Source organism: Xiphophorus hellerii, chromosome 14 (genome assembly GCF_003331165.1).
Source record: "Xiphophorus hellerii strain 12219 chromosome 14, Xiphophorus_hellerii-4.1, whole genome shotgun sequence".
In the NCBI taxonomy this organism is placed as follows: domain Eukaryota; kingdom Metazoa; phylum Chordata; class Actinopteri; order Cyprinodontiformes; family Poeciliidae; genus Xiphophorus; species Xiphophorus hellerii.
In genome coordinates, this window is record NC_045685.1 from 6,499,306 (window position 1) to 6,510,929 (window position 11,624).

An 11,624-nucleotide genomic window follows, 5' to 3' on the forward strand; every position below is an offset into this window, starting at 1 on the left:
ATGCTAAGATAGCGCTAGCATGCCTCCCACTCTGGAAATTTGGCTCGTAACATATTTTGGTTAAGTTCCATTTAATCGCTGACAGATAAAACTTATGGAAAAGTTACTTGAACTTCATAAACTTACCATTTTCTTTTGCATGTCAAACGTTGAAAACCAGTGTTTCAGTTGCTCTGTGCACTCACTGCTCTCCTATGCAGTTTGGCTTCCTGGGAAATCCTGAGCATGATGCAGAATAAGTAACATGACACCAGCAAAAAGGCAAAAAAAAAAAAAAAAGTTCTCAGTTTACCAGTATATCTACATTCCTATGCTTATCTACGGTTCTGAGCAGCTCGCTTTCACACTTCACTGTCTCAAACGAACCAAACCCTTTGAGCAAGCTGTTCTGTCACCCTCTCGCCTGTGGTGGCGCTACAATAAGAAGTACTGAAGGAAATAACATGAAAACCTCTGAAGAAGACATGAGAGCAAATTCCTTCTTCACAAACGCTAAACAAAAGTGGAGTAGCATCAGATTTAAGCAGTTGTCGGATTTTTTTTTGTCTCTGGCAAAAGACTACAAGCTAGTTAATCTGCTAGCGCTAGACTTGTGAGTTTGTTTAGGCTACATTTACCCAGAATGCCCTATGTTGTAGTCCGCTTACTGCTTTTGGAATGGTCTCCTGCGTGGCTGCATTCATGTATAAGCGTTCTAACTGCACCAGAGTTCACTTCAACTGAACCAAAACCTAGATTTGTTTTTAGGCGGACCAGACTTCAATTGCACGTTCACATCTCCCCAAACGAAGCGAGGCGAAGAAAATGGATTTTGATTAAAGTGGACCAAGCAGGAATGCATCCTCACGGCGATCTTTTAAAGACGCTGTGATTGAACCCTGAGGCGATTCCTGGGATCGCATCGGGACGTCCCTGCTGTTTACGCTCACATTCTGTTGCATAACCGTGTTTCTCACAGAAATGAAGCATTTTAGCCAACATTTTAACAACAGGACACAACGAAAACAAATCAGAACAGGATAAAACTTCAACATGTTTATTTGCCTGTGACGTCAAGAAGGAATATGGAAGTCGACAGAGTTGGACCGAGGTCAGTTCTGGTTAAAAGACATTTTAAAACAACAGAATTTGTCTAGGGAGGAAGGGTGGACTATGTGGGCGATCACGTTTTTATCTTAGGAGCAAAAATGAGGAGTGATTGTCTGAGGAACACAAACAGGTCATTGTGATCTTGTAGTTGGTGCAGGCTGCCACCTGCTGGTTGGGATGCAGCATTGCAGCAGGATTAGCAGGTTTTTCTTTTTTGACGGATTTAGAAATATGGTCGCAGCAATTTTATATCATTTTGTTCCAAGTCAACAGTGAAAAAAAAGGCATTTAAATAATCAACTAACAAAACAGAACACATGCGAGGAAACAGAGATATTTTAGGTGAAGAAAAACGTTTGAGAAAACCGGTGAGCAGTTCTTGTTGTACAGTAAATCTTACTATCGCTCAGGGATGAAGAAGTTGCACAGAACGCCATGATGCTGGTAGATGGGTCAGTGAGGAAGTGTTGTTTTATGACCATGACCCTAAAAACTTAGACATTTCTGGCAAAACACGCAGCTCAATTCCCAAACATGAAATAATTTACATTTCTCATCTGCCCAACTTTGATTTTCACCAAATGTTGGAAAACCACACTTGTCTACTAGCAGCAGAGGGCCATTCAGAGGAAACACATGAAACATAACAAAAAGAAAAGAAAGAAAGAGAAAGAGGAATTCACTTCTAATCTGTGGGAAGTCAAAGCCGTGTAAAAAAAATTCTATCACTTCAGCAGAAACGAGCAGATCACTGTGGTGTGGAGAAAGTTGAACACGCGACTTGTTTTGCACGGGTTGGTGTTGTTCTCTCCGTGACCCGTTCAGGACTCGTCTCCGTTGGTGCTGTCGCCGTCGTCCTCCCCTTCCTCCTGCTCGCCGTCGTCCTCGTCTCGCCCTCTGCTTTTCACCTGCGAAGAGAAGCAGAAAAAAAAAAAAATTGAATTCAACACAACAGAGGAGAAGAAGAAGAGAACTGGGTGATTAAAACCATCCCGTGGTCTTAATAGACGGAGTCACGTGGATCCCCACGAGCTTTTTACCCGTCCGGGCGCTGCGGACCTCACGTTATTACAAAGTTTTTGTTTGGTTGGTTTCGGGGCAGGGGCTGCACAGTGGCGCAGTTGGTAGAGCTGTTGCCTCGCAGCAAGAAGGTCCTGGGTTCGATTCCTGGCCCGGGGTATTTCTGCATGGAGTTTGCATGTTCTCCCTGTGCATGCGTGGGTTCTCTCTGGATTCTCCCTAGGTGTGTGTGTGCATGGTTGTTTGTCCTGTTTGTCTCTGTGTTGTCCTGCGACAGACTGGCAACCTGTCCAGGGTGACCCCGCCTCTCGCCCAGAACGTTAGCTGGAGATAGGCACCCACTAGGGACAAGGGTGTAGGAAAATGGATGGATGGATGGATGGGTTTCGGGCGGCACTCCTTCAGAGCGTCGCGCTGAGACCGCGGGAGGGTTTTTAAAGGAAAACGGAGCTACAGAAATTGGGTTCACCTCGTCCTCATCCTCCAGCAGGTCTCCGTCCTCCTCCGAGTCGTTCATCTCCTGGCTCCCTCTGGCTCTCTTCAGGCTACCCTCCTTCTTGCTGGAAGTAGACGAGTGGAGCGGAGACACCTCGCCAGGTTCTGGCTTGGAGCTTTTAATCTCTGTGTGAAAAGGAGAGGAAAATGGATCCAACCAATTAGAAAACATAAAAATTAAATAAAGAGATTTATGAATTTGAAATATTTATGCGCTAACAAGGTGCTCTACACCTTATGTATTTACGTCAAACAAATGACATTTCTGGGAAGATTGATGCAGTTAGTTCATCAGTAACATATGAATCTGCAGGCCTACCCGACTTCTTACTGTGGTCCTTCTCCATGTGCTCCAAGCTGTCCAGCAGGTAGTCCACCTTGTGCTTAATCTGTGTCAGCTCTCTCTTGATGGTCTGTAAATCGTCCGTCCTCACTGTGGGACAAACAACAGTCGGTATGTGTGTGGATACACATTAAAGTCTCCCAAAATGACTGTCCTGTACAATCTTGGGGCATTTAAGGCAATTGCTGACCGGTAAAACCCCAAGTTCAGTTCGGCATTTGAGGAAATATTAGGCTCTCGTTGGGGTTTTGGACACTTTTTGAGAAATGTGCGGCAGGATTTCAGGTTTCCAAACAATCAACATTTAAGGTTAGCAATCAAATGTTGGTAAAGGTTCATCACGGTCAAAGGAAAAATGATTTCTGCAGTTGTAGTCACGAGGCATTGGCCAAAGTCTACTTTGGCACTGCATTACCATACACCACCAAGCTTTTCTACTGATGGTCAGAAAATCAGACTCATTTGGAGAACCAGGCTGCTCCCGTCTCTCTTCAATCTTATGGAGTTCCACTTGCTTATTGCAGTGGAGACGGGTAGAAATTCTGACCACTTCGTGGAATCCGTTGGGACCTACTTGTGCGGGAGATCCTCTGGCTGCTCTTGGCGGAGGTTGAGGAGAAGGCGGCCTTGCTCCGTCGGCTTCCCCCGCTGCTCAGACTCACCCTGGGGCGCTTCGAGGGGACCGCGGCACGTGACAGAGGAGGTGGGGCGGGAGGAGGCACCCGAGACTGGTACGGGTACACTCTGAAGGCCGTGGAAGATGATGTTACATGCCATCAAATAAGCTTCAACATTCTCATTCAACGAATTAAACGGTAGTTTGTTAAGTTTAGGGTGAGGATGGAGAAAAGGAAGAAATGGCATGTGCTATATTTGGACAGTAAATGGTTGAAGACAGTGTAACGATATGAATGTTAACATTGAATCCTCGACAATAAAAATAAACACGCTACCTGTCGTAGTAATCTCTTTGGAAATCATAATCCAAATCAAAAGATGAACTGCAGGGAAGAAAACGGCACAGAAACACAATTATACCTTATAGCAGAAGTCATACCAATTAAATCAAACATTTCAAATGTAATCATATATTGCTATGTTGTCATAAGGGAAACTGAGCAGCAGGAATCCGCACCTGTACATGTCTCCTGCTGATCGTTTCGCCGTCTTCGATCGGCGAGGCTTCGGCTCACCTGCCAGGTTAATGTCTGCAGGAAGGAGAACACTGACGTCTAGAAGAAAGAGTGTTTTTTTCTTTTTCTTTTTTAAAATTCAAGTTTGATCACAACTGTATAACAATATCACTAACTTCTATTTTAATCTTCTTGAAAAATACCATAAGAAGCTTTCTTTTAATGCTTAACATTCAGCACTAGGGGGCAGCAGAGTGAAACGGCTGTTGCACCAAACAGAAAAAAAAGAGCAATAATTCTGTCACTGGATCTTTTTCTAAGCAACACGATATCCTTTAACTAAAAGAACCTGTTAAATATTAGACGAGTTCTAGATGTTCTGAAGACGCTTGACCATAATTTAAACTGGGATAAAACATAAAAGACCTAAGTTCTTGGATGCATCCTATCTTTTTCTGGGCTCTTCGATTTTACAGAATACTAAAGGAAGTACAGTTTGTCACAAAATTAGGCATTAACATTACTAATATTAATTGTGACACCAGCACTTTCAGCACTATAATGGTGATTGTTTTTGCCTTTGCAATCTACAAAGTGTCATAATGTCAATGATGGACCAGACAGGCGTTACAGCTCACGCCATTTAGGCCAAATCTTAAAAAGACTAATCTTCGCTTTGATTTCCTCCCCTTCAATAAATAAATTAATAGGCAAGATACTCACGACTCAGAGTCAAGTTCTGGTAGTAGGCATTTGATGAGTGCTTCCCTTGGCACTTTGGAAAAAAATGAAGAATCCTGATTTGGGATTTTACAGCTATGGAATAAGGATTTCACGAGTCAAATTTAGATGCTATTAATCTTTTCTTTTGCCGTAGAAAAATCCAGTTCACACTCAGTCTACTAGGACTGGAGCAGCGGATAATGAAATACAACCAAGATTCCTGAAAAATTGAGAAATAATCTTTTAAACTTAGCACCAAATAGGACTCTGCGAGGCAAACGGCTATTTCAGCTAAATTAGCCAGCTACAACGTACAGATATATTTTCCTAATAGTGATTAGCCCGTGGCACAAGACAAAAATAACTGAAAAATTGCTATTTGCTCGTACATGCCTCTGGCAACTAAACCTAAGATGTGCATCTGCAAGTCTTAGGTAGTGAGTCACATTGTCCTTGTTTAAAACTGTCACTGACGTCCTCTGTGCTATGTGTTCGTGTCAATGTTAGAAGTAGAATAGGCGGTAATGGCCTAATAGGTCACTGGGCAAGGCACCAGGTCACGCTGGACAGGTGGTCAGTCTGTCAAAGGACAGTACATGCACACGCTCATACCTAAGGGCAATTTAGATTAACCAATTGACCTAATATAAGGGAGTACCCAGCCACATATTCACTGGGAGAACATCTAAGCTCCATCTATCTGGTTAAAATTGGATTTGGTTTCTTATGATTTAAGCATTTCAGCTGTTTTGTACAATAAATTAAGCAGCCTTTGGGGAAACCCCTCAGGGTAGGTGTTGTTCAAAGTCAGTCAGAGGTTGTTGTCTTGCATGTTTTCTGTCTTTTATAAGTTTAATGCACCTGGATAAGATGGATAGAAAATTATCAGGTCTCCACAGAGATTAATGAAAAATTGTGGAGCAACTGATTTAGGGGTTCTAGAGCAGGGATACATCTAAAACATGGAGGATGCCAACCCTCGCCAGCTAGAGTTGATGGTCAATTACCCTTACCTAACACCTGCCCGACGATCATCCGGCCATCCTCCCCAGACACGGCGGCCCTGGCGTTCCTCTCGTTGGAGTACTGCACGAAGGCGTAACCCTTGTGGATGGAGCAGCCGACGATCTTGCCATACTTGGAGAAGATGGCCTCCATGTCGGCCTTGGTGACCAGCAAGGTGTTGAGGTTGCCGATGAAGACTCGGGAGTTCAGGGAGTGGGGGTCGTTTTTGTTGGTCACGTTGCTGCTCGCCATGGAGCTGGAGGTGGAGGACGACGACCAGCTGGGAGAGGCAGATAAAAAGCAGATATTTGTTGATCAAATCTGTCATTTGGATAGTAGAACCGCTGAGGGTACAAGGTCTCTCTCTTCTGGTGAGCTAAATAAAATTTGAAAATCAAGTTGAGCTAACAGCTAGCTGCTAAACATCAAGTTCCTGATACTAGTTTAAAACTTGGCCATAAAGTTTCAGTGTGTAAAATATATGCTCAACAATTCTAAAGTGTTTCCCGCAAAAATTAGACGGCTCCCACACGGGAAGCATATTCTTACACCCCAAACGGTGTGCAAGATGCTCTACCATAATAAAAGCAGGGATCTGTGAAATGGACAGCAGAAGAGGGTCGGGTCTGAAAGCAACACTCACTCCATTGTGTCTTTATCGGCTCGGTGGAGGGCTGCCTGCCTGCCTTTCTGTCTGTTGGAGAGAAGAGAGTCCTGAGGACCCGTGAGAGAAGGAGTCAGTGACTGAAGGGAAATATCCACTACATTTTCTAATGTCTTTGGCTAAATCAAAGAAAACTGTGAGTTAAATAACAAATTAATTAGAATTTGTAAGCCTAACTACTAATAAATACTTAATGGGTGCAAAATTATACATTCGTGCTATGAATATTTGTTGAAGTTTATTTTGAAAACCACTAAAAGTGCTTGTAAAAACACAACACCATAGGGTTTGACTTTTTACAGCACAAAAGTGATTTTGCTGCTTTAAGTTTTCCATATTTTGTCAGATTAAAACGAATGTATTTCATAGGGATTTTTAGAATACAGACTAAATCTTTAGCATCATCACAAACATTGCGTTGGTGGAGAAGGAGGGAAGTGCAAGGGGAAAATGTGGATTGCTTGCAAACAATACAGTCATCAATAGTCGACATTATTATAGACATTTGGTGTGTACCCAACATCACGTAGGCCTGTCAGTCCAACTGACTACCTTAAGAAGTCACCCGATGTAAATATATCGTAGGGATGCACGATGTATTCTGCATCAACATCGGTGTAAACAGTGGTGCTCCGATGAATTGGTGATCGGACGATACTTAAACGTGAAACCAATCTCATCCATCGACTGCATTTACCTCTGCAAAGGTCTGAAAACCAGACACTGTTGCCTTTTGCTCTGCCATATGAGAGGACAGACTGATAGACCCGCCCACCAGGTCACGTTTACTCATGCATGGTTAATGATAGCCACTCTACTGTTGCCAACTTAGCGACTTCGTTGCTATATTTATCAACTTTTCGACAAAAAAACGGTATTGGCCAAAATCGGAATAGTCAGGTTAGCCTTTTTTTTTAAAGATCGGTAATCTTCCAGAAACCTGCAACCGGTGCACCCCTCGTATCGTACGATTTTTAACGTATTGGTCCCATGAGTAAAACTGAACCGACTTCAATAATCAATGTTTATTTCCAAATTGTTGGCATTTGTGTCCCCCGTCGTGTACTATATGTTTCACGAGGGCGGAAAGCAGAACACTGGCCATGTGGTATTTGTGCGGCAATGTGACAATGATACTGACTAACTGCAGAACTGTGGGGCATTTAACTAAAGTAGTCAAGCAGTGTGAGTGGTGTATGCATTTTCATGGTGTCAAAAGGATTGGGAAAAAAACGTATAGAATAAATGTCAGTTATTGGCCATTAAAGAAACAATATTGGCCCAATTTTTTTTACATCTGTGAATTGCTAATTAAGAGTAAAATTAGAGTCCTCCTATTTGCAAGTTCATCTCAGAATGAATACAGAGATGAATGAAAGCAGGTTTATATGTTTTTTGATTGGTCAAAGTTATTCACTCCTTACATCTGGCATTTCTGAAGGAAGGATGATAAAAATACAACCATTATTCAAAGATAGTTGCCCTCAACCCTAAACAAAAAAATAAATATATATATATATATATATATATATATATATATATATATATATATATATATATATTCAAGCCTGTTGAGGTTTGTGCTGAATAAATAATGCAGCCTCATACTGTCGTGCTTCTGTTTGCATGAAAGAGCTGCATAGTTCTGAGACTTCTCTTTTCTGCTCCAGACTCCGCAGCGCTTCACTGAAGCCTCGGCTTTAATAAGAGTAAAGAGCTTTGGGTTTGTTGTCACAAAGTTATGTAAGACTGCGGTGGGGCGGGGGTGCGCATTGTAATTATGAAACAGATGGAGGCAGCAGTAAAACAAAATAAACCCCACCCCCACAACATCCAGAGCCATTCTATGCTCTATGCTATAATCCTGTTGTCATTGTAGATTTAATCATTATTTGACTGAATTAGCAGGTGTGTGATGACGTTGCATTTTTCTGCTGACAGAAACTTTATTTCATGTAGCAAGAGGCAGATATCACTTGTCAAAAGCAAGAAGTGCAGCCAGCTGGGCCTCAGGGTAACCCAGAAGTAGCAGCAGCAGCAGCAGAGGGATTACATGCTAGCAGCAGACTGTCTGTCCAAAGCTTAATGCTGTGCTCTCGCCCGGCACGATTTGGCCGGCACGTCTCTGTAAGCTGGCAACCCGACAGAGCGACCAGCAGCTGTGGTGTTTCTCATTCTGACAGGAGTGTTGGGGTTCAAGGAGGGATCTGCAGGATTTAGACACATCCACTTTCCTTTAGGGGTTTATTTTCCAAACCCATAAGTTTATGGGGTTTATGGAGTAGCTCAGTCTTGGTTTGGACTGATCCAGACAGTCAGTCATTGCTCGGATAGTTTGCTAAATGAATTGTTTGGTCAGTTTTTCTGTAATGCTTGTCTCAAAGAAAAGGGAGTACAGCTTAAGAATAATTGAATCCAAACTGTTATAGTCAAACACTAGGGTACAGCACTGTAGTACTGATCACTTACGATACCGATACAAAAATCTTAGATTTAGTAAACATTGCTCAAAGTACAAAGCCTAGAAATTAGACTGAATAGATTTGCCCTTATGGATCAGGCGCATTGCCTCTAATACTCAATTTTTTCTTTCAATATTGGGCTCGATTAAGATATTAATGTCGGATCGGTTCATCTCTAATTATTGGTCAAGAGACAACTAAGCTGCTTTGTTGCTAAGCTACAGTAACGCTGCCGGCTGAATCAGTTGACCCTGAAATAACGACCTCTGGAAACAAATCTTCGCCATTGCCAAACTGATGAGTGCCATCTGATCAGAGGCTGATAAAACTCTTAATACATGGTTGTAAACTGGGGGGTCTGTGTGGCTTTCGAAGGATCTTCTACTACAGGCAACCTATCACTGGTGATAACTTTACAGAACGTTGCCTAAAAACCCGCAATATACCAATATATGTGGTATAGTGAAATTATATCAACATGAGGAATATTGTTATGTGGCATCATTACATTCATCTTTCATCTATGGCCCATATTTGAGCTCTAAAATGACCAAATTACACAATAAATGGAAGGTATGGCCAGTAATTTAAAAAAAAGAAAAGAATATTTAACTGCCTTATATTATTTTATTGTCTGAAACTTGGCCATCCTTATAAGAACTCAGTTTTCTGTGTCTGTGGCATGTATGAATATAGTGTTGGTGCTTCAACTGTGAAAGCTGCCGCAGTTAGCATGGCTCACGCTCGATGGCTTGAGCAGCCATAGAGTACAAATTCCCATCAGAGGGATACGGTACGGTTACGGGTCTAGTTCTGTAGATGAAATCTTCTTGAATCTTTTTAATAATGTCAAGCTTAATATGAGGAATACTCATGTTTATGTATTTGTGACAAGGGATGATAGTTATTCCACTTATATAATCCATTGGAATAATTACAAACCAGTTAATACATTCATTTTTTTTCCCCATCCATTGTCTCTAATCATATTGTTTTGGACTAAGAAAACAAACACTTTAGCGCTCAGATGATAATTATAATGAAAATATAGGAAAAACAAACACAGAGAGTGCCTCTGTTGCTGGTGAAACTTTACGTAAATATGAAAAAGCGAAAGAAAATGCAATCGTTTGGGGGGGGGAAGTACTGTTAAAGTGTTGATTTGCCTGCTAAACCACCTTGTTTGTGGTCACACTCACACAGATAAGCAAACTGAATTTGCAAATACGCAGCAAAGTATCGCCGTATCAGAGCTATTTAGACCCTGTTGGAGCTCAGTGAGCCCTCAGGTCATAACATCTGCACACCTCAAAATAGAAATAACTTTATTGTCATATGCTCAAAAACAAACTGGGCAATCAAAATTGTACTCCACAAGCTCCCCTCAACACCTCTCCTGTAAAAAACAAAAAACCTTCTCCTGTAATAGTACTTTTTCCCTTTTGGGGAAAAAAAAAAAACTTTATTAAATATACCAATATTGCCAAAAAGGAACAAAATATGTGGCACCTATGCAAAGAAAACTCCAGCTTGTTGACTGTGCAAAATGTTCAAATGTTGTCCTTGAAAAATGCCTGAAAAATGACATCACTCCTCTGCAGGAAAACATAAAGCCTCAGCAATCACTACAAAGAAAATGGGAAAAACACCATGTCAAGAAATGTAAACCTTTTTTCTTTTTTTTTTTTTTGCTGGCTGATGAAAAAGCGACATAAAAAACATATTTTTATTCCAGAGATTGAGCAAGCCGGTTTAAAAAAAAAAAACAGTACAGATCATCCTGGAACAATCCTCCACATTTCTCTCCATGAAAACGAGCCAACAGTCAGATACACGACAAGAGAACACAACATGCCTGAAAAATGGGGGTTTAAAATAGGAAAAACAGAGCAAAGACACCGAGGGGAACTAGTTTGCTACTGCCGTCACAAAATGTACGCCATAACAGTCAAGCCAGCCTGCCAGCCAGCCAGCCAGTCAGTCAACACAGTCTCGGGAAAACCAGCCAGGAAAAATAGCAATAAAAAAAAAATAACATTTAAAAAAAAAAAAAAAAAATCCCAAAGACGCTTCAAAATTCAGAAAAAAAAACGAAAAAAGCGCGAAAAATCTATCGTTAAAAATACTCACCAGGACCTTAATACTAAAAATGAGAACAACTGAAAGCTTGTTTTACTCGGGAGATGGGTTATCCGCTTACTGTTCTGCTCGCCGAATGTAGGCAGCACCTTGAAACCGGCTGACACGAAATGGCGTCGACTCACACACTGTGAGCAGAGCAGGCCCCGCCCCCTCCGTTTGTATTCCTGGCTTCTGATTGGATCCCCCGACTTCCCCCTTCTGGGAAAGTCTGTCACCGATTGGTTGCTACACTGGACAGACGTGTCAGTCAACAGAGATCTCGGCAAACCGCTGTCGCTCGACGCAAATGACGGCGTGAGAGAGTTTAAAGCCAAAAAACCTAAACAAAAGACCATTAACGTCAGGAATATTGGAGACTAAAACTCAATACGAAGGCTAAAGACTGCACTTTTTTGTCAATTTGACTTAGAAAAAATCGAGCATTCATTCTTGTAATTATTCATCTCCATTTTTAGATTCTTAAAAACTGACAAATAATTTATGTTTCCACAAAATAACAATATTAAACTTGGCCATGGTTACAAAATTTGAATTTATGATTTTTATAC

At 41.6% G+C, this 11,624-nt stretch overlaps 1 protein-coding gene across 6 annotated transcripts; it reads right to left on the minus strand.

The window, feature by feature from the left end:
* Positions 1-1,020: 1,020 nt before the first annotated feature.
* LOC116732750 (heterogeneous nuclear ribonucleoprotein C) lies at positions 1,021-11,426 on the minus strand. Of its 6 annotated transcripts, none has more exons than XM_032583176.1 (9): positions 11,065-11,194; positions 6,452-6,522; positions 5,817-6,088; positions 4,083-4,179; positions 3,901-3,948; positions 3,522-3,691; positions 2,924-3,037; positions 2,579-2,730; positions 1,021-1,997 (listed from the first exon to the last, which is right to left on the minus strand). In XM_032583176.1, the coding sequence occupies exons 2-9, from the start codon at positions 6,454-6,456 to the stop codon at positions 1,911-1,913; spliced, it is 945 nt and encodes a 314-aa protein (XP_032439067.1). In that variant the 5' UTR covers positions 6,457-6,522; positions 11,065-11,194; the 3' UTR covers positions 1,021-1,910. The 6 variants fall into 6 exon arrangements, with proteins under 6 accessions (XP_032439067.1, XP_032439068.1, XP_032439069.1 ...); XM_032583177.1 differs by having other exon boundaries at positions 10,444-11,182; XM_032583178.1 differs by having other exon boundaries at positions 11,135-11,179.
* Between the last annotated feature and the right edge of the window lie 198 nt (positions 11,427-11,624).

Coding starts and splice junctions, on each gene's coding strand:
- LOC116732750 (XM_032583173.1), bottom strand. CDS start 11,411: ATGGTCTTTTGTTTAGGTTTTTTGGCTTTAAACTCTCTCACGCCGTCA. Junction 6,089..11,064: donor TTTTTAGTATTAAGGTCCTG/GTGAGTATTTTT, acceptor TGCCTCTCCCAG/CTGGTCGTCGTCCTCCACCT. Junction 3,692..3,900: donor CAAAGAGATTACTACGACAG/GTAGCGTGTTTA, acceptor CACGGCCTTCAG/AGTGTACCCGTACCAGTCTC.